This window comes from Bombus impatiens, unplaced genomic scaffold (genome assembly GCF_000188095.3).
Source record: "Bombus impatiens unplaced genomic scaffold, BIMP_2.2 scf_0155, whole genome shotgun sequence".
Lineage (NCBI taxonomy): Eukaryota > Metazoa > Arthropoda > Insecta > Hymenoptera > Apidae > Bombus > Bombus impatiens.
In genome coordinates, this window is record NT_176574.1 from 617,997 (window position 1) to 641,569 (window position 23,573).

General features: G+C 35.3%; 1 protein-coding gene across 15 annotated transcripts; it reads left to right on the forward strand.

The window, feature by feature from the left end:
- Nucleotides 1-14: 14 nt before the first annotated feature.
- LOC100743701 (afadin) lies at nt 15-22,952 on the forward strand. Of its 15 annotated transcripts, none has more exons than XM_033319462.1 (26): nt 634-761; nt 854-995; nt 6,099-6,210; nt 6,320-6,512; nt 6,641-6,925; nt 7,092-7,375; nt 7,565-7,667; nt 9,783-9,879; nt 10,120-10,425; nt 10,737-11,016; nt 11,183-11,839; nt 11,949-12,197; nt 12,344-12,484; nt 12,598-12,663; nt 12,893-12,966; nt 13,091-13,209; nt 13,637-16,153; nt 16,908-17,012; nt 17,406-17,550; nt 17,724-18,017; nt 18,162-19,235; nt 19,317-19,446; nt 19,513-20,353; nt 20,460-20,725; nt 21,018-21,133; nt 21,224-21,581. In XM_033319462.1, the coding sequence occupies exons 3-26, from the start codon at nt 6,100-6,102 to the stop codon at nt 21,579-21,581; spliced, it is 8,811 nt and encodes a 2,936-aa protein (XP_033175353.1). In that variant the 5' UTR covers nt 634-761; nt 854-995; nt 6,099. The 15 variants fall into 15 exon arrangements, with proteins under 15 accessions (XP_033175350.1, XP_033175347.1, XP_033175353.1 ...); XM_033319461.1 differs by having other exon boundaries at nt 854-972; XM_033319465.1 differs by lacking the exons at nt 634-761; nt 854-995 and adding an exon at nt 5,599-5,786 and having other exon boundaries at nt 21,224-21,368; nt 21,485-21,658.
- Nucleotides 22,953-23,573: the final 621 nt, after the last annotated feature.

The following is a 23,573-nucleotide window of genomic DNA, read 5'->3' on the forward strand; positions in this document are numbered from 1 at the left end:
ATCTGTATCTTCCTATATTTCTTGATCATTGTGAGATATGTTAGTGTCGACATTAGCGAATAGTGAACAGTAAACTTCAACTAATACCGTCTTAATATCTGTTTTTCAGCACGATCAGTGCATATAAAAGTTATAAAACATGATCGAAGATGAATCGAACCAATAAAACGTAAAATACATTTGCAATATTTACATCTGTTGTTGCGTTATTCATTTGTTGTTATATGATTTATTAAATACTATGATATCGACCAAATTACAATGTTTTCTAATATTAAAATATTGTAGTTTCACACAATTATTTTATATTCTCATTGTCAATAGACAAAAACGATTTTGTGAAACAATTATTAAGTGCAAAGTTACAACCATGGGAAATTTGAAAAATAGCTAATTAAAAAGCTATTTGGGATGTCTTATAAGATTTGTTACGTTGAATTTCATCTCAATATATCTTTTATAATGGATTTTATTTGATAAAAACTTGTACTCTAGTTTATGTGTAAAATATTAACATTATGGATTTATCATTGTTCATACCAATTCATACGTTCAAAGAAACACGATAAAGCGACACCTGTTGGTATTTATGATTATAGTTGAACTGTTAAAGGTTTTAGACACAGAAGTTCAAGTGTGAGTTTAATTGTGGAGTAGGTCTTTTTATTCTTTCCTATTTCTTTGTCATTTTTTATCCGTGAATTGTTAAGTGTTACGTTCTTCAAATGCATTTTGTTATGCAGTTTTTGATACGTTTTCACGTATGTACTTACTTGTCTATATATGATTCTTTACTGGTATTGAATATCAGTTCTTCATTTGAAATTTTTATTAATTACAACGTTCTGTTCAGTGACGATTGATCATTTGTTTAAGTCGCAAGTCAGCAGAGGGCACCGATAATAATAAGATTTTTGTGCAACTGATTATGGAGAAAATTGTGAAGAATACCAATAAAATCACTATATAAAGGTCAGTCAGTGAGAGAGGTTAAAGTAAGTAAAATAATGAAGTGGACAAATGATCATTCACGACAAACAAAAATATTACCTACATTGCCTATAAACGCAAGTTAGTAAAAAAGATCTCTAAGAAACAAATTTTGATGAAAAGCTTAGTTAAACATCGATACACGCAAGATAATAATATATATATGTATAATGAAAAATAAACAAAAGTTATCGCGCAAGCATATTCCACATGTTAATCAGCGGTTCTTCGACGGCATCTTATCATGCACGATAACAATAGACCGGGTGGACTAATAATATTTAACAGTATATATACATACGTACACATAAGTAAATTCATCGTACTTTTGCGGGAAAAGTTACTAAAGAAATAGAGTTCGAGTATCGACAAATTGAAAAATATACACGTGTACACGTTATACACGTATGTATTGAGCAATTGGATATATGTATTTTTAAGATGAAGAAAGCAACAGAAATGTTTCTAATTTTGAAAGTTCCTAATTCATTATTTAAAACCAAAGTTTAGTCTTCACGATTGACATGTAAGTTGCCAACGCGATGTTAATGCACGTTGATCTGGCCTCGAGTCCCGAGATAATTGCATAATATGTATATATGCGCATGTACTTAGATTTGTACGTAATACGCACGCGTTTACTTGATTATCTTTGATAAAGTTGTCACTTCCAAGTGTTTACGTGTTTATGCTTTAATTCATTTTGCTATTAAATTAATATTTTGAGATTTATATCGATTATGTATTCGCATTCTGGCATCCATATAAATGACACGCATGTATATATAACAACATTAAAGCTTGAGACATGTTACATGTTTACCAAATCAGATGTATAGATCACGATCAAGATTAGCAAAATCAAATTACCCATGATGCGGAGAGATCAAGAATACAAGGAATGTTATAAGTGATAAAAAAATATTTCGTTTTACAGAGAAAGAAAAAGACTATGCAGAGAGGTAGAAAGTATGTTTTCACAGCAAAATCTTTTGTCTTGTTCGAACTAATATTTTTTCAAAAATATTTTTCTTTGATTCCGTCTCCTTTGAATCGTGATATAAAAGTACAAACGATATATGAAACCGAGGATGAAAAATTCTTTTAGTTACATACATATATTACAAACTATCCTTGTTAGAGTTACATTTGTCATTTGAAAATATAAATAACCGTAATTACTGAAAACGTTTATATCTTTGCATAAAGATTGTATTACAGTCCGTAGTTAAACAATTATGAATAATTCGTGATGTTTAGTGTAATCGAAATCGTTGCATATAGTATGTATTATAATAAGTTTAAGCGATAAATATAAATAAAAAACAAAATAAGAAAATATGTAGGAAGAATTTTCATATATCGTAATAACTATGTAAGACAAGTCTGCTATAGCTTTTATAGACCTTTCTCAAGCTCATCCTTTAGATGCAAGCTTTGAAAAGACTTCTTTTTAAACGTTTCTAAATGGTTGCTTCAATAATAAAGAGGACCCAAGATAGCTACTGCGACACGCTGATAGTATGTTCTCTACATATTTACGTATATACAATCCTGTTTCTTCAATGCTTTTTATACTATGTAACACTACATTATAATTATAATTTGTTTTCTTTGCTTTTTGTTATAATATCCAAGTGGTTACGAATATATGTTCATATATGCATAAATACGCACGCACGCGCATAAATAATAAAATATATTTGTTAGAAATTTGGAAGAGAAGAATAAAACTAGAAGATTTTAAAGAAAAACTAAAGACAGAAATGTGTGCATACGTATTCATTTGGTACATTCATGTGAACGGAATAAGCAGGAAACGGTTAGTTGAGGGTAATAAACAGACCGTTTAAGCATCCATTTTCAACAAAGCTTTGGCAACTTGATGGCGCAATGAAGTTAGTTACGCGATTAGCAGCTTTCACGTATTAGCTTTCATATGTTATCATCTACTATGCAAACAAAAGTCTAAACTTAAAAACCTGAAATTTCACGTATTTATTTGCGAACTCGCAGTTTATGAGTGTTTATTTGTTTTGGGAGCTAGTAATATCTGTCGTTTACTTTTCATATAACCTTAAGGAAATTCGTTTCTATCGAAATCATACAAAGTTATTCTCATTGTTTTTTCTTATTTCTATCTGTTTGGTGTGTAGTCGTGTAACACATAATGGTGTTACCGACGAAGCCGTATAATGAAAATTAGATTCGTTTCATTAGCAAGTTCATACATAAGTAAAATATTTCATGCACTGGAAGGAAGCTATTCAACATTTAATACAATTTATATACAACAAGTTAAATATATAAAATATTTATTGAAACAAATATTTCTTCGGTCAGATCAATAATTTTGATCTTTAATTATAAAATCACTTTATTGTGTCGCATCTTTTTGTATTTTTTCACACGCTGAAAGTGCAGTATGTATAAATATAGTATGAAAGATAAAAAAAGAATAAAATAGAAGAAAGTAGAAGAAATATAGACAAGACGGAACAAAACAGAACAGTACGGAACGGAAGGAAACGAAACAAGATAGAATGAAATAGAACGGAATAGGACTGAACAGAACGAAACGAAACGGAATGGAACGGAACGAAGCGGTACTGGTATGAATCGGACCAGATCGGAGCAAGCTGTATTATGGCATGGTAGTGAGGTAGTAAAAAGCGTGGCGGGATAGGAAGAATAGTAGGGGTAGAAATGGATTGGAAGAGGAGGGATAGGTAGAAAAGGATGTAAGCAATTTGTCAGTGATGGAAACGGTATAGCAAGAGGAGGTATATGTAATGTTTTCCCCCTCTTAAGATACTGTTGAGGCCCAAGCTATCCGAGTCCACTCGTGTCGGTCAGTTCGTTAGTAATTACGCGGCAAGAGATAAGTTTGGGTAGGCGCGTAGCATTCGGTGTTGTGTAAAATAAAAAAGCTTTGGGTGTGGCGTTTGTTTTTATAGTATTTAGTGGAAAGTTATTGGCAATTTAACTCATTGAACATTATTATCTACTTATTCGTTGCAATAAAAAAAAATGTGGAATTCACAAGTTGGATGATACTTGTATATATCACGAAAGTGTTTTTCCCGCTAACGGGCTGGATTATACGAGTATTAAGCTCATCGTTGAACTGCTTATACTTAATTGGAAACATTTTTTGGGAGATAGAAAAATGCTTGATATTAGACAGGTTTTTATAAACAAATTTTTACGGTTTCGATTGGATTTGTCTACAATAACAGTTTATATGAATGCGATGAACAACAGGAAGTTTCGCATAAGTTATAAGGAATGACTACTACTCCTTTAGATTTAAAAAAAATTTGTATATTTGGAAATTTCCTAAGATTAACTCTAGATCAAGAAGATTTTCATCTTCTTTATCTCCTTTATCTTTTTTTCCTTTGAAGTGTTTGGCTTTATTTGGATAGTCGTTCATCTTTCTTGTACTTTGTATTTCGCTTGACTGTATTAGAAGAATGACAGTCTCAGAAGAGTAAGTACGATGACACATCAGTCTCCTACCTTTCTCCACTTTTCATTTTTCCTGTGTTTCAATTGTATTTGTTATACCGAGCATTTCTCAAGTATTTTTTCGTATAATTCTTTATTAGTAGTTTATAATAGACTAATTTAATTATTTTCTAGTTTTAAATGTTATGTTGTTTCAATCGTTTATTATACGTATGTAACGTGCGAAAATGCGAGCAATGTGGGAAAACACCTGTTTTTGAATCGTATAACGAGCTGTTGCGAATTTGAATTTGCACAAAGCAAAAAAGAAAAGATATAGTTTTTTACGTAGTTGACGAAACGTAGATTGTTTTACGTGGCATTTTTCTTTCCATTCTTCACATTGTATATGCAAATATTTATTTGTATGTGAGAACGTTGTATCCGATACTGCATACGAGATTATGTATATGTGAACGTGAACATGCCGTGTACTGGCATACTTATGTGTATGCGAACACCGTACATGCGTGAGACAGAGGGGAGAGAGCGCATAATGAAATCACATAGCGCGGTATAGGCGTGTTCTTGGATTAAAAGTTTGACGATAGCTGAGCGATTGAAAGTGGGTAGGTGATATAGAGAAAAAGAGCATCAAAGAAATGACAGAATGATGCAAAGTGCAACGTGCGTGAGGAGGGTACTCGAGCGTGTTCGAGAATTACTCGAGCGCGCTTTTAAGGTTTTAAGATCGAATGCACACTCGGTCGAAGGAGATTGGAATGCGTGGTATGCGACTTGTTCGTTGGACGTGTTTCACTCCGAGTTAAACCGATTGTATTCGAACATTACCGAGAATGTCCGAGTCGAGACGACCCCAACCGATTCAAACCGACTCTTTTCTTGCCGATTGTGACAAAACTTGTTTCGCTTTGTTACTCTATTGCTATTTCTCGGATACATCGCGAGCTTGATCTTGCTTCATTTTTGAGGATTATGTATGTTTTTTTAAAAGTTGTCCCCTACTGTATGTGTTAGGCATTCTCAAAAAGCAACATCGTGCGTAGAAAATATTTCTGTTCGGTAAGCTCTGTTCTTTTCAAGGAGACAAGAAACCTTCTATATTGCCTCCTATAATTTTACATGTACACATATGTTTAATATATCAGAGATAAACGCTGGTTTAAGAATATGCTTGTTAGTGGCATTTGTCTGTTTTTCAATATTTCGATTGGTAATCTAATTTGATCGAACCGCTTCCGTCGATGACGACCACTTGGAGTGTATCGCGATGCAATGGGAACACATTTGTGTAACGGTGTAATCTTTTTATTTGTAAGCGATAGGTATATCCCGTTTGTTATCTTATATACTCGATCGATTGAAATTCGATCTAATAGCAATTATTCGAAAATCGATCCGAACAGTATGTAGATGGTGATAAGCTTTTACTTGAGAAAATGATTGTCAGAGAAGTTAATTGGCGCGTAACAAACCAATACAATTGAAACGAGTATATTTGTCCGGTATGTTTAAGCTGATAGAGTAAAATATACGCGACTTGATGAAAGGCATATAAAGCGGCATTGATGAAAAATCAACAAAAATTTGGTAAAAGAATATTAATCTTTATTCTCGTTCCTTTGGGTGGATTTTAGAATGGCCACGGAACTGGCAAACAAGAAGGCCGAGCGCGAAGCTCTGCGTGGTGTTATTCAGCAATGGAATGCCAACAGGTTGGATCTGTTTGAGCTTTCAGAACCGAACGAGGTGAATTATTCCGCTTACTGCACCTGATTCTTTCTTTTATTCAAGAGATTTAATTTGATCGCCACGTTCGACAATAGCGATATACTCAATGTTTATTTGTACTTTTCAGGATTTAGAATTCCATGGAGTAATGAGATTTTATTTCCAAGATAGCGGTCAAAAGGTCGCAACAAAATGTATTAGAGTAGCGTCGGATGCGACGAGTCAAGCGGTCATCGAAACGCTTATTGAAAAATTCCGTCCAGATATGCGAATGCTTTCGGTTCCTGAATACGCACTTTACGAAATTCACGAAAATGGTGGTAAATATAATAGTAATAGAGGTTGTTAGCAGTTAAAGTATATATTGACATAGCAATTAGTCATGATGTTATCCTCCTTGTCTCTTCTTCTCCTTTTTCTTCTTCTTCTTCTTTTTCATTATTTACAGAAGAACGTAAGCTTGGGCTTGAAGAAAAGCCATTGTTAGTGCAATTAAATTGGCACATCGATGACCGTGAGGGACGCTTTTTGTTAAGAAGAATCGATGACAAAACCAACGCTCAAGGTGTTGGTTTCTCTTCTTCGGATGGGTCTAGTTTTCGCAGAAAGTTGAGTAAACGCGAGAAGAAACAGATGAAGAAACAGGAAAAGCTGAGTCGTTTAAAGAGTTTAGAACAAGATGAAAATACTATACCCGTCGATCAAAATGGAGTAGCTGAAAAACTTTACACGGGTGAGCGGATAACAAACTTCTTATTGTCGATATATCAAGCGAGTTATACATATAGTAAGACTATTTGGATGTTATTGATGATATTGATACAACATGGCCATTTCTAATCTGGCTGTGTTTCAATGTATATATCGTATGGTACAACACAATAATGTTCCCATTTTAGAGTTACCTGAAACAAGCTTTACCAGAAGTATTTCAAACCCGGAAGCTGTGATGAGAAGACGACGTCAACAAAAATTGGAGAGAAAATTGCAACAATTTCGTAGTAAAGATGGCGGTCCCGATACTGGCGGAACGCTGAAAATTTACGGCGAGGCGCTATGCAAAGACGTTCCATATAAAACATTGCTTTTAAGCGTCCGAGATTCAGCAGTTCAAGTCGTACGAGAAATGCTTTCTAAATATGGTTTAGAGAAGGTGGATCCACAGCAGTATTGTCTCGTACAGGTCAGCTAAATATTTCTTTTACTTTCCACATCTTTTCGTCTGTATAAGAAGTTTATAGCGTATATATACAATAGAATGCTACGGAATTATCATTTATAATATCATGTGCTACGTGGAATGTCGAACAATTTATATACATGTATATTTTTCAATATTTCGTTTTTCAATGTTTCGTTTCGTATGTTACAGGTAAATAGTGAAAATAATATTAATGGAGGAACACAGCAGGAGTATATACTAGACGATGACGAATGCCCTCTAGCCATTCTTATGAATCATCCTTCTACACGTGGTAAGTGTAGTTAGAGCTTTTAATAGGAATAATCCTATTTATATATTATTACAATTTTAATCGTGAAAAAAGGATAATTTACACTTATATCTGAGTCAGAAGGTGTAAGTGGGGAAAAAAAGTAGACGTGGTTCAAGAATTCATAGATATAGATAGGTACGAATAAAACAAAAATTGATAGAACTCAAATTACAAGATATAGAAGCTCAGGATGGACAAATTTTAAGAATTATCAACAATTTTACATAGCGTTGATGTAACAGCATAGTCGTATTCAGATTCCTCAGTTCACATTATGTCCTGCCGTGCCGTGTCGTGCTCTGTCGTGTATTCTAGTGTACTACAGTGTATACACTATGTCGATAGATATAATAAGTTGTGGCGTGCGCGTGCTTGTCGAGACCAAAGAACCGCCCACCAACCCTTGTTTCTGGCTGCAATGCTTAAATTCAGTCGCGCAATATTGTGACGTAATTTAATGTTACTTCTGTTAGCAGTCGTGGTATCAACTTTTATACTGCAAACAAATTTTAAAATTTTAAAAATATAAAAAAAGGATTTTCCTTTATCTCTTCGTTTATTCGAAATGTTTGAAGTTCCATGCAGTAATCTGGATAAAACAATATTCTAAGTTTTCGATACACAATACGTCGTTGAATAGTGAACAAATATTACAAGTTATCGAGTGACGTGTCGAATGATAAACATTAAAGCGTTAAGTAAAAAACTGGTATTGTTCTTTCTTCTATTAATCAGCCAATTTAAAAATTCGGTATTTTTTCTCTACTCTTCTTTCTCGCGCAATCTTGGGCAAAATAGAAAAAATTTGTTAAATTTAGAATATGCAAAAAAAATCGTTGGAAAAAAATAGGGAGAAAATACAATCTGTGTCTCAATTTTCTTTATAATATAAAGTTGGCCATATATTTTCTTTAATTTTAATTATAAAAGAAAAAAATGTGAAATATAGAGGACCAAAATTGAAGTGATCGATCGAAGAAGGGACCACAGACGCGTGCGCACACGCATACATATATTCAGGGACCAAGTTAAGGAAATCGACGAATTTTATACACGATGATGGATTGGGGAATTAGACGTAAGAATCTTTAAAGTTATTCTGTCGATAACTAGTAATGATTTCTTGGTTGTTAATATTTTTCGATTGATACATTTGTAACGTAAATACGTTCACGAATTGCAATTGTGATATATATTATTCAGGGATAGAAATAGTTTCTATGTATAATGCCGATAAAGCTTTTTATCAATAAGTTTTCGTATCTGTATATTATTGTATACATATTAATTAATTATAGTAGGAATAATCTACAGTTTAATACATGTTCAAGAAGGTGGAAGATTGCTTGTCTTTCTATAGGTTGTAATATTCTTCTGATACGAACTCTATAATGGAGAACAGAATCGAAGAGAAATTTGAAAATATAAATTTCAATCGAGTATTGTTAAAAGTATAGGTTATTATATGGCTGTATATTTTCGGTTCGATCGATGGTTTCACATTGGTAATGGGTATAGATCGTTCAAAATAACGAAGTGAGAAGGTGTGGTTGTAACAGTGAACATAGACTATGTAGGTCAGTTGGACACGCAAAGGGTATAAAATGTGACACAAGACTGTATGTATATCTGTGATACCAGAATGATATCTGTAACATTACGTACTTATTATCATATGTATTAAAAATCCGCTAAATGGAACTTTCATGGGCATATACAAAGTTCAAAAGATACATTGGCACTTTAGATGGTTTTTCAGAGATTTCACAGATTTCACTCTAAATTTCCAAGTAAAATAATTTATATCTTTAATTCTATGGCCATATAAGACATGCAAAGATTATATTGTAGTAGAAGAAACAGAGTAAAGCGAAATAAAGGGATGACTATTCCTTTCGTTACCGTTCTATTATTCGAATCATGTCATGATATCCCTAAATTAAAATGTCGAAATACATATTAATGATAAATCACATAGAGATAAATAGAGAGTGATGTAGGTTATTCTTTATATGAAAATAATATAGTCTTGGCAACCTACGTAGATTAAGAATAGATGTTTTATAAACAAAATGTGTTTTGCATTATTTACAGGTTCAATTATGTTTCATGTGCGAAGAAGACCTTCAGATTATGTGCCTCGGAAACGGAAGAAAAAACCTAGTGGCAAATGGAACGAATTAGATTACAGGTTTGTTGGAATGATAAAATTATAGCGGAAGAGTTCGTTCTAGGAAAAAAGAGTGCATCTAATTCTCGTTGTTTTTGATCAAAAGGAAAATATATTAAATTTATACGGGGGATTGGCTATACTGATGACCAATTGTAACTTACAACGGGAAACTTATAATTTGAGAAATATTAATGGAACCAATGATGGACCATGGGAGGCAATCGTTACAACATGTAATACGCATGGTTTGATTCGCAGATACGAAGACGAAAGATTGCCCTTTTCGCTAGAATTGAATCCTGACGGTAGCGAAATTCCAAACGGAGCTGGTGTGCGGCATCGGTTGCAGCCAAATGTAACGGAGGTGGGCTCGGAAAGGCCGATACCTATCCATCCATCTAGTCCGAGCAAGTCTACATCTGTCCCTGCTGCTGCTGTTGCTACTGTTTGCCATACTCGAAGCCCGACACATGCACCGGAATCAACGCACAATTATGAAACAACCTTTGATCTCGATGGAAATGTAGAAACTGCCAGTCTTACCAGTAGCAGGGATGGTAACAGGTAATATTTAATAGCTTTTTCTGTTTCACCGAAAGAATTCACGTTTACGTTATTACATTTTTATAATGAACGGATTGTTTGATCTAACAAGGAAATGTAGAGTGATTAAGTCACGACATGCATCTCGAAATATAAAATCCGAAATACGAATATGTTTTCTATATGAAAAACACAGTTGTATAAACAACTAACGTAAACAGATAAACATACACATAAGGATAAATTATCCAACGGTTGAGAAGACAAATTCAATCATAGCATTCCGGAGAACAACGTTGAATGATATCGAATTTTTCTGTTGTTTCGAACAGAACGTTGCAGAATGATCGACAGCCACGTGGGACGGATCCGATTTTACCAGCTGTATTAGAATTTCTCGAGGAAACGGAAGAAACATTTTTTCATGCGGTAATCACAGACGTTGAACCATCGGCGCCGCAGTTCAAATTGGCTCCAACGTATACGCTTTACTTGGCAGCAAGATATCGTGCAAGCACACATTATAGACCAGAATTGCAACCAACGGAGAGAGCTCATAGATTGACCGTGATGTTAGCAAATGTCGCTAGCATGATTCAACGAGTAATACAGGTAAATTAATGAAGAATTACATAATGCTTCGATAACCTAACTCGAGATGATCTATTGAACAATTGAATCAGTACAAGTACAATCAGTACGGTAGATTGTGATGGTGAGGATATAAATATTACTGTTGTTATTTAATACATCATTCTATTCCATATCATTGTCATAGGAACGGTATATGGATGCGTCCTCGTTGGCACTGTGGTTAGCAAACGGTTCAGAACTACTACATATGTTGAAAAACGATCGGCACGTAGGTGCGTTTTCAACCAGGGCACAAGATATTTTGACGGAAGCAGTTCATACAGCATTCGCGTCATTGGTTAGGTGCATTTCCTTGGAACTAGCACCGGCAATGTCACAGTTCATGGCAGATGCAGACGAACCTGCCAAAGAAGCCGGCGTTCTTCAAATATTTTCGAGCACGATGGCTTTACTTAGGCGATGCAGAGTAAACGCTGCACTTACCATTCAACTATTTAGTCACCTGTTTCACACAATAAACGCGACCGCGTTTAACGCTTTAGTTTCAAATGCCAACTTGTGCGTTAGATGGTTCGGTCGTAGATTAAAGGCAAGACTAAACGCTCTGGAAACTTGGGCTGAAAGGCAAGGCTTGGAACTCGCGAGTCAATGTCATTTGGCAACCATCATGCAAGCGACTCATCTTCTACAAGCTCCAAAATACAATGCGGAGGAACTTGCTACCTTGAGCTCTACGTGCTTCAAGTTGAATTCTCTTCAGGTCAGAGCATTGTTGCAAAAATATCAACCAGCTGCGGATGAACCAAGACTTCCTGCGGAATTGATCGAAAACGTAGTCAGAGTGAGTTGATATGTATACTTATGTAATAATACATAAAAAGGATAAAGGTGGAAACATGGTAGGATTTCCAGTATATTTATAAGTAATGCGTTATCATATTAAATTCCAGGTAGCCGAAAGCGTGGCTGATACGCTCGCACGTGCTGATGGCAGAGAGATTCGACTCGAAGAAGAGCCTACGCTCGCTTTGGCGCTTCTACTTCCGGAGGATGGATACAGTTGCGAAGTTATTCGTGGTGTACCTCCAGGATTAGCTGAATTTTTAGCGCCATTGCAACGAGATGGTCTATGCCGTATGGCACCACAACCCACCAGTAGTGGATATTGGACTATATACATGATAGATCACCACAATAATGTAATTTGTTTTCTTTTTCCTCTCTTTTTTCCTTGTTCCCGTCTCCTTCCTCCTTCTTTTTCCCCCTTGTTCTGCTTCCTACCACGGCTAGCAATGATGATACTTGAACGATAATTAAGATCTTAATTACCAATAATATTTAATAGTTTCGCAGTCCAAGCGCAATGAGCAATAGATCTGGAGGTTATTCCTGTCATACAGGGCCGAGTGGTGCTCAGCCTGAGATACATGTAATAAAATTACACAAGTCTACCAATGGAATGGGTTTGAGCATTGTCGCAGCAAAGGTATGTGTTATTGTATTATATGTATTATATTTACATGTAATTATATATTTTAAATCTTATCAAATACCTTGTTATCGCCAATAGAATATACATTTGGTTGCGATATGTTGCAGGGCGCCGGTCAGGATAGGCTCGGGATATATATAAAGAGCGTGGTTGCTGGTGGTGCTGCTGATGCTGTAAGTAAATCTCCATGTAGTACATAGAGGCAAGAAGAAAATTTACATTCGACCACAAATAATTATTAATAATTATTCTATCATTAGTAAAATCTATCGTTTATGTCCATATGTAAATCTCTATTGTTAATTTTGACATATATATACTACGTAGTTTAAACGAATACGCGAATTAACATCTAATCGCATCTTTTTTACACAATATTAAAATATATACATACATATGCAGGACGGCAGATTGACAGCTGGAGACCAATTGCTAAAAGTGGACGGACAAAGTTTAGTAGGAATTACTCAGGAAAAGTAAGTAATGTATAGGTTGTGCTAAAGATTGTGTAATGGTTGTAGAACTATTTTAGGAGAAGTTATCCATATTAATTCTTTCTATGGTTGGGCTTATAATAGCATTGACTTTGCTCTTTCGTAGAGCTGCTGAATATTTAGTACGTACCGGACCAGTAGTAACATTGGAAGTTGCTAAACAAGGTGCCATATATCATGGTTTGGCCACTTTATTATCACAACCATCACCAGTAATGACCAGAGGTACGTATGTTGTTCGTTCGAAGACCGTTTTGAACTTTCTTTAATAATTACAATGCGATTCGATTGTGTCGTTTCACCGTTCGATAATTCGTTTCGCTTTAATACTGCGAAGGAAATATTACAAGAATTAAAATACCTTGAGAGTAAGGCAACGAGCTTAAAAAAGCGACGTGATAAAGAGAAAGAAACTGAAATAAGTGATCGCTTAAATTTATAGTGCAAAATATACTCCAATTCGTTCTCGCGCGATGCTTTTAATCTGCTAATTGCGGAATGTTAAACAGCTTATAACGCTTTCATGAATCGTTCTCGCTCGTATTATTCGTCGCCGCACGTCATTTTATTCATCGGGTTCTGGCTCTCGCGAAATAGCCAGATATAGATGATTGCTTAATTAACGCTTTACTAACTGATTGTTCTTGAGCAGTGCACAAGATTCGCCCCAAGTCCGAAAACTTGGAAGCTTCATCGGTGCAGGAAACGAACGAGCAGCCATCTACGTCACATTCAATGGGTAATTTGTTGAGCGTTCCAAGGCACGCGATCGGTTCGGAACGTTCGATCGATTCAGTACCAGGTGCGATTCTTTCTTCGATTTGTTCAAAGGACTTGGAATATAAATATTATCATGATTCCGATTTATTAAATTCTTCTCGCCTCGTCTCAGACGGTTCAAATCGGTACTGCAAACCATTATGGAGTATTTCACAATCGAAAGACCTGCGACAAACGTGTTTGCGGGATCGTACACCGTCGTCATTGTTAACACACACGCGGACTTACGCGGAACATGCCGATAACGAGTCGGTAAAACAACAGTCTCAGCGGGGAAAGCGAGAAAATGTAGAAACAGTAGGTGGTGGTGGTAACAGTAGTGGTGATGGTGATAATGACCACGGTACAGATTTGCGTTCGAATTTGGAGCATGGTGATAGATATTTGCAAACACGCGATGGTACTATTTCGACGAATAATACACGCGCTTCAACCGATCAAAGAAACCACAGATCTGAAACGAAAAGCTTGTCGTTTGTTTCGAAAGTTGAGCAAACTGTTCCATTTACCCAGCCAATGAATATGAACGCTGTTCAAACACCGTCAATTATTTTAAATTCGACAAATTCGGTTTCCACAACAACGGCGCTAGGTATCAAATGTGATAATTTTTCTCTCGATTCGATACCTTATATCGATCAAACGGATGACACCCCGATGTCATGTTATCCGTTAAACGAATTCAACGAGTATCAATCGGAGAATAATAACATATCTAATAATCGTGTAATTGATGTAACCAGTATTTCACGAGATGATTTCACTGCATCAAATTTACCACGATGTAAAAACGACGTTATGGGCAAATATTCCAGATGTTCGCAACGATCAGTGATTGAAAAAAGATCACAGATCATAAATGAGAATGGACAAGAAGAATCGAATAGGCAACAGGAATACGCAGAAGCTAATAAAACGACAATTATTGGATTTCAAGCGTTGGAACAACGAGACAAAAATTACGAGATAAGAGAAAAAAAGGTGGAGAAAGACGTATCAAATAAGGAGAACGGTGATTCCAAAATTTGCATGATTTCGAAAACAACGCCGACTGTTAATAACGCTGTAATTCCAGTATTAAATCTTGACTTGTCTGGTCTAGATAGCGATACGTCAAGTGATATATCGACTTTCAACAAATGTTGGAAATCACCGGAAGAGGTGCGCCTCGGTTGTGGTGGTCGCGTAGCCGCGTTGGCAAAACATTTTTCAAAACTCGGCGATGTTGAACCGATTCATCATCGACCTAATGCGATTAAATTATTAGAGAGCTCAAAAAAATTTGCTTCAGAACCTAATGTTGCTTCAATTCAAATTTATCAAAAGCGATCGGACTATCGTTTTCCCGCCATCGACGATGTCAATGAATGTCAATCCGAACTAGATTTGAGAAATAGCGAAATTAAACGGCGATATCTTGCGCCAATTGGATTGGACCAAATGTTCGAAAAATCGACCATAGATCTGTTAAATGAAAATGGTGATGTTAACTATTATTGCTATCACAATAATTCAGCCGATGTGCGGAAAGGTCAATCAACAGATGGTAAACGGAAGTTGTCATTGTCAGAACAAAAACAGGTGATAGAACAACTGAGGGAAGTATCCGATCTCGATGGTGCGAGAGCATCGCTTCTTCCTTTTCGTTCTCCTTCTCTACCTTCTTTTCACGTATTGAATAAAGAAACAGACATGGAAGTTTCAAACAGCATTTTCGTCGATACAGAGTCAGGTACAGCGTCATCGTTGTCTTTGCGTGAAATACAGGCGAATATTCAGAGATTCGTGTCATCATGGCCGACGGATATTGGAGAGAACAGTGTGCAAAGTGCGAACGCAAGCAAACCACTCTTATTCGATGGTAAATTGATCAAACGGTTGGCGAATTCCTATCCAAATATTGAAAAGGCAAAAGAATTATCACGTAATGAAGACAGCGAGCAGCGAAAACAGAGGTGGTGTAAACGAAAAAAATACCGTTCCACCAATGAATTGAAACGAACTACTGATCAACAGGGCGATATTGATGAAGCATCATCGTTTCTCACTAACGATCAGCAGTATTTCCGATCTCGGAACGAGGATTCCTCGCAAGATAACGATAACGATAACAAAACAATATACGGACTAAAAACTTGCAAACAAAATTTCATCGTGAAAGACAAATTCCAACAGAATCCGATGTCACGTGTCGCAGAAAAAAACCATTTCGATCTTTTACCGATTAAAAGCGATCAACATGCGTCAGTGGAGATTGAAAAAGAAACTTCGATAATTGATAAAGACGTAGAGATCGATGTAAAGCTCGACCAACATTGGACAAAATCAGATTTATCCAAGATTTATCCAAGATCGAGTCAAACTCATCTAGATATTGGTTTCTTTTTACGTAAGCAATTGATTTTGCTCTCGCATTTTTTTAATGCGTGCCTTTCAATATTAGGAATAATGGATGTTGTGCAAGTTAATAGTCATTTACCAATGATCGACCTACCTCACGCATGTCAAGATAATTTTCTTTCGAGCAATTTTTCTTGTTCTTTTCCCTCTTCTACACAAAAGCACATCTTCTGTTTCTTCCGTTAGCAATCCGTTTCGCTATGAGATAAATGTTTATGTGCATGTTGTAAGTGTAGAGCGAAAGAAAAAAAAGGAGAATGAATGAAAATGTATAAAAGAGAGGAATAGGACTTAGCTTGCTTTTGTTAGAATTTAAATTTTACACGTCCGCTTTTTTTTTCTGTCTTTGTACTTTGTTACATATATACATTATACATATATAAATAACATTCGTACTTTACATGTATTTACTTTACGCTATTTACATGTGTTGTTATTATTGCTATTAACGAAACATGCATGCATACATTATTAAAACACAATCTCGCAGGAAGAAGTATATAATATATTGATGTAATAAACATAACCATTTTTTGAATAAAGCGTGCGATGCACGCGTGAAAAATTGATATTTTCTATATGATTTTTTGAATGATGTAGTCTATTCTGTTGATTTTTCATAATTGGCGGATGAATCACAATATACTGCTTGAGTTATTCATGCTTGTCTAAATGTTCATAATAAATATCATTAAAGTACAACATTACGCAAACATATGTTTCCGCACGTGTGACTATCGCAGGACCTCGTCGCATGAGTGAACGAGACTTACCATCTCGGCTTGGACGCGATGCTACTGCACCGCAACAACAAATACATACCAGCAAGTCCGTGCCAGCATTGCACAGTAAGTAGAAACAATAATTGAAGAAAGGAGAGTGAATGATAGCGAGATGGAGAGAATGTGCTATATGGTTGTCATTATCGTGTTGCTCGTTGGATTCACGCACTCCTTTCGCCTCTAACTTGGTCACACACTTTACTTTCGTGATATTATGACTCACTTCTAATCCGCTTTTCACCTTCTCGTTTTTCACTTCGTCTCGCCTCGCTTCATCTCGTTCCGTTTTGTTTCTTTTTCCTTTCTCTTTCTATTTTTTGTATCTAACATTTTACGCGCTATTTATTATATTATTACTATTATTTTTGCGTCATTGTTTTCTCACGTTGCCGGGTTAAAATTTTATCTCACAAAAATATGTATACTAATTAATGTGTGTCGTACGGTTCTGTAAAACAGATGTAGGAACGGATGGAAAACAACAGCACGAGGTGTTCAATCCTGGTTATAGCAGGGCATCGTCGAGTAACAGCGTTACACCGCCTGTTACGCAGCCACCTCCACCGATGACCACAATCAACGGTTCGACATCGCTACGTTCTCGGTAAGAGAACTCATTTTTCTTTCGAACTTTAGTGAATTTTTTCTTACTTTAGATCCTAACTGTACCATAAGAATTTTCGATTCCTTTTGCTTCCCAAAATAATTTTACCATCTTTTTTAAATCATGTTTATCCATTCCTCTTTATTTATATAATATATTTCTTCTTAAAATAGCTCGAGTCATAATTTACATGATCCAACAAAAATGGGAACATTACCACCGAGTGGGCTTGTGAGTAGACAACAATCGTCACCGAATTTGAACCCTGGTCAAACAACGAGTAACAATAGTTCAAGTGCTAATGTTGGGCCAAGTTCGAATATTCTTCAAAGTAACGAAGCCGAAAGATTTTATCAAAACTTGAGCATCTATCGGAATCAAGACACGACGGCGACGACAACGACCGCGACCACGACCACCACCACGACCAAGCAACGACATAGTCCGTCTCAACATTCGGATGACAGGTAATTAGCTTTTATTTTTCTTATTTTTTATCATTTGTTTTAATAAAATTCTTTCATTTTGGTTTTCTTACTTTAGTTTTATTTTCTCGACCTGTGAATTTCAAATAAAATTATCTGATTTGTTCCTTTTCCGTGAATTTGTAGGAATCCTCTGCAGCTGCAAAAGAACTCGAGAGGTTCACAAAATTCTTTGAATCGTCCGGGAACATTCGAAATGAATCAGGCCAGAGACCGTCCAATATCTGCATATGTACCTCAACCTCAACAACAATCTTACCTTGTTGGTGGTCTTTCGCAACAACAAGGCTGTGCAGCGCCTCCAAGATCTCAGTCATCTCGGGATATAATACGACAAGAAGCAAAGCTTCAAGAAATGCAAGAGGAAGTCAGAAGACGCGAATTACGAGGTGGCATTCCAGTCCCATTGAATCAGTATCGACCAGCCGCATATAATTTAAAAACAAATATGTCCGTTCAATCCCCGATAAGTTCTGCCGTCCGACCAACAAAATCTATCGGTTCCCAACCAAATTTGGGATCAAGTCCACCAGTAACAGTGTCCTCCGCACCATCAATCTCAACATCTGGTCATGTAACCACGAGACAAACGGGACCTTCGAATTATGGTTACTTGGATGCGCAATATGGCCCCTATATGGTCCAATATGGGAAATCTCCACACGTGCATCAACATCAACACCAACATCAATCTCAACCTCAATCGCAACATCAGCATCCGCATCAACATCAACACCAACATCAGCTTCAGCTTCAGCATCAACATCAGCATCAGCATCAACACCAGCACCAACATCAACATCAAAATATCCAACAACAAAATCTTGGACATATTCAATATGGACATGCTAGTATGACATCTGCCAGAGGAAAAAACGATTTAATTCGCTTACAATCCAACGGAATGTTGCTCGACTATGGAAGAGATCAAGGTACACGAGATATTGGAAAATTATATATGGATCAAAATCAACATGTTGCTGTTGGATCGCAGTATTATTTAAATTCGGATGTACGAAACGAACATTATAATGACGAAAGTGGAATAAATAGAGCGCAAACTGCACCGGAAGGAAGTACGATGTCTAATGAAATTCCAATACGGCCTACTTTACCGGAAGAAGGATATCCAGAAAGTCCTCCGCCGCCGCCGCCAAGCACTTCGACTCATCCACTTTATAGTAAACAATCGGATTCAAGGTAATATCTTTTTGGTTAATTAATGAAAGATTAGATAATATAGATGAAACTAAAAAACTGAAATAATATTTATCTACCCAGGTACACTGCGAGTATGCAGGATCCTCCTCGCGGGGGGTATTATCCAGCAAATACGACTGGAACTACATTACAACCACGTCAATATCAATATAGTGCTACAAATCCATGGCAACGAGAAGAGAAAGAAAGAGTAAGTTTATTTATTAAATGTATCTTTGTTATCGTTTTATTGCTATTATCATATGAAATTATTTAGGAACAAGCACGTAGAAGAGAAGCTGCAAGACAGTGGCGAGATCAACAAATAGCGGAATTAAGTGCGTTATCTCACAGAACATCACAACAGGAAGAACAACTGCGGGCTCTTCAGCTAGAAAGAGACTTTCAAAAAAGAGCTGAGGAAGTTGCCAATCAACAAGACGATGACGAAGAAAGTAATGATTTAGACACAGAGAACATAAGAGTACAACAAAGCCTGCTTCGTACAACGGTGCCACAAGATCGAAATAATTCATTGGAGCAACATCACCTCAACTTGCCTAGAACAAATGCAACCAATCAATCTATCAAAGGAAATCATACTGGTCAATCTGTTGGTGGTTCCCCGATGCATTCTACCACCGTCGTGCCAATACACACGGGCAATGGCTCATCTCAGCAATCTTCGCAAAATATTGTAAATACTTGTCTGCAACAGCAACAGCCACATCAACAGCAACAAGAGAGTTCTGGTTCGCATTTTTCGTCAGATCTTCAACATGAACACACCAATCAAATGCCAAATAACATAGGGCAAATTCAAATGTCATCCTTGCTTCATTTGACCTCTTCTCAAAAACCACTTGGTTTATCTCAATCTAACGAAGAAAAAGAAATGCATCGTAGACACGAGGAAATTAAGCGAAAACAAGTCGAATTCGATGACACTCAATCGAAAAAGAAGGAGGAAGAAATTAACAAACAACAGCAAATCCAACAAATGTATCAACAGCAACATCATTCGCAACAGCTGCAATCCCATTTGAAAACTCAACAAATGTTACATCCCAGTATGTTACGATTGGACAGCCTAATTATTAACGGATCAAGCGCCTCTTGTAAGTATTTATAACACTGTCAGTAATGACAAAATAAAAACAAAGTCCTCTTCTACTAATTGTCGCCATTTATGTTTGGATTATGTGTACATATATATTTTGATAGCCACGCATAATACTAGCAACGATGCGCCTCTGCCTCCGGAACGAGGTTCTAGTTATGCGGTTATGTCGCAACAAAGTACCCTGAGATCGAATAATGCAAACATATCTAATATAGTAACATTGACTCAGCCGCAGTCAACGTCTGTTAAGAGAGTCTCTTTTCATGACTCAAATGCAAATGTAGAATCAATGCAACGAAGTGTTTCGTCTGGAAATTCGAGCGCAAGTCAGGTTCTGGCTATGGATGTCATTACAGAAGATCCAAATGTAAGATTATATATACACATACATATTATTTCTGAAATTGTGTACACTTTCGCACATGTTCAATCACATATTGTATTAAATGATTTTAATCAATTTAAATTATTTACATTTTTTATGCAGATAATATCATCATTTATTCAATATACATGTATTAGGTAGCTTCATCCTGTTTTCATTTCAATTCCAATTGAAAACTTTTATTACAAATTTTGATGGTTTGCCAATTTATAGTCGAGCAACTTAAAGTTACTACTATGTAAACGTATGTTCACTGTTTACTTATTACTTTCAGAATTTCATAAATGATGCAGAAATTTTATTGGCATCTCCAAAAGCACCCGAAGGATCCTGTGGGGCTCCAATTACTGGTAGTACGCCTGGTGTAATAGGTGCTCAAGAAGTGTACAAGTAACGCTATAATTTATTATTTTTTGTGCTCGAATGATTGCTAATAATCAGAAAATGAATCGTGGATTTTTACTTTATTGTTTTGTTTAGGGATCCCAGACAAAGAAGGCTCGCTGAAAAACAAAAGCAGCAACAAAGTTCTCAAGTTGGGCAAGTACCTGAAAAGCTAAGTTTTAAAGAAAAGATGAAAATGTTTGCTATGGAAACCGGTGAGGATGGAACGCCGCGGGACAAGGTAAAAATTTCACGTGCGCAGCGCGAAATAGATAATATTGGAAATCCCACTATCCCTACATTGAATAGCAATAATCACCACCACAATCATCACAATAATAATAACAATAATAACAGCAGCAGTGGCAGCAACAGCAGTACTAGCAACAACCCGAATAACAATAACAGTAACAGCAGTAATATCAATAACAACAGTAGCAACCGACAACAATAGAAATTAAGACTGAAAATTGAAAATTGATTTATTTTCTTTAGAATTATACTGTTACTAATATGAATAAATCAGATAGAATAGCATGGTCATGGTCCAAAACCAAACTGTTGTTATATTTAACGTAAAGTAGAGTGTATGTGTATTATATTCATAATGGCACTGACTATTTTACATGAGTATACATGGATCATTCCAGCAACTATTTGCACAGACTTGACCAAGAGTATGCTATAAAAATGGATATAAATACAAGTAGTAGAACAATTATTAATTAGAACTATTAGGGTAGAATAAATGCATTCACACAATTTTATTATCTCTTGGCCTTCATATCTCTAGCATTTAGCTACATAGATAATGTTGAATGCATTTAATGCCTACTCATTCCATTGGACCAATTAGCGTTCTACACAATAAATAAGGCTTATACCGAGGTCTAGGATATAACCTGGAACCTGAGAATTATTACATCGATTTTACTGAAACAACGTATCATAAAATTATACGTTATATCATGAATGTACATAGATAGAACTAGTTGAATTTTTAGAATTACTTGTTATTTACGATATTGTTTCGTATTTATATTTGATGTGACGCGTATCGAGTACTGAGTATTTCGACTTACGCGTATGCACCTTTTCGTTACACAGCCAAGAGGCACGATAGCTTTAATGCGATCGTCATTAATAAAACATACACGAATTTAATCAAATGTGTGGCAGCTTTAAAATAAGACAATGATTATGCAAACAGGGAAAGGATACATTGGTATCTGACCAAAAGAAATTTCAAATGAAAAAACATGATTATTTACGCAATTAATCGTTGTTATGGAGCTAATTAGTTTTTTACAATAACCATAATTATTCCGTCTTCGGCTATGTACGTAGATATAATGGTCGGTCGATATCATAAGATTTTACTTTATGTGTGTCCATTGAATGACATACGTATAACTCCTTGTCGAGTGATAAAAAAGAGAACGCTATAATTCTTATATTTCTTTACATTACAACGTCGAATTGTTTTTTGTTTTAACAATTGCGTATTCACGTAATATGTATTCATATACGTAAAAATCTATTGAAAAAAAAATTTACTGAAATGAAATTGACAAGGGGTAGAAAAATTAACAAAAAAGTAACGCGGTACATAAAAATATAATTTTTGTTGTGTACAGCGAATATAGAACATTACATAATATAGCTACACTATATTTTTTCTAACATATATTTTGATGTTCCGTTGATACGAAAGTAATTTGATAGTGATTTAAAACGAATATCCTACGACTGTATATCTTATTGCGAAGTATTGTCACAGTTTACTATTGTATACATTAACGATTATACATACATTTACAGATCACCTATTTTTTAATTATTGTAAAAGACGTACGATGCGATTGAGAAATAAAAAGAATTATTTGTAATCTACAGTGATCGAAAAAAGTATTTTAGGTAAAAAAAAATTCCTTGATTTTTATATAGTATCTAAATATACATACAAACAAAGAAAAAGAAACAATTTTTAGGTTATAAAAAATATATTGTCAGAAAATACAACAATATTACTTATAAGAAATTCTAACGGAAATTATTTGGATACGTATGTATATAGCAGGACGGAAATATTTTCAAACAATCATCAGTAAATAGAAAGGAAAGTATTATATAACATGCAAATAAATATAATAGAACTTTTCTCTGGTTTATGTATTTAACTACTTCCCTAAGCTTACGTATTTATCTCTATAAAATATATATATATTATATTAAAATACAAATTTTATAACGTAGGAAAATCTCAATTTTTCATAAAAATACTATAATGATGCATATTTGACTTAATACCATTAGAAAATTAAATTATAAATGATATAGATACATGTTTCTAAAGAGAAAATAAAAAAATAAAAGTAAGAATAAATAACTGAATTTAATTTGTTTCGAATAAAAATACGTTACTTAATATCGGAAAATTCCAAAG

Excerpts from the sequence above, each read along its gene's own strand:
- LOC100743701 (XM_033319455.1), top strand. The coding sequence starts at position 5,737 with ATGGGAACACATTTGTGTAACGGTGTAATCTTTTTATTTGTAAGCGAT. Across the intron at positions 17,013-17,405 it reads GTCCGTGCCAGCATTGCACA|ATGTAGGAACGGATGGAAAA; the intron begins GTAAGTAGAAAC and ends TCTGTAAAACAG. Across the intron at positions 17,551-17,723 it reads TCGACATCGCTACGTTCTCG|CTCGAGTCATAATTTACATG; the intron begins GTAAGAGAACTC and ends TTCTTAAAATAG.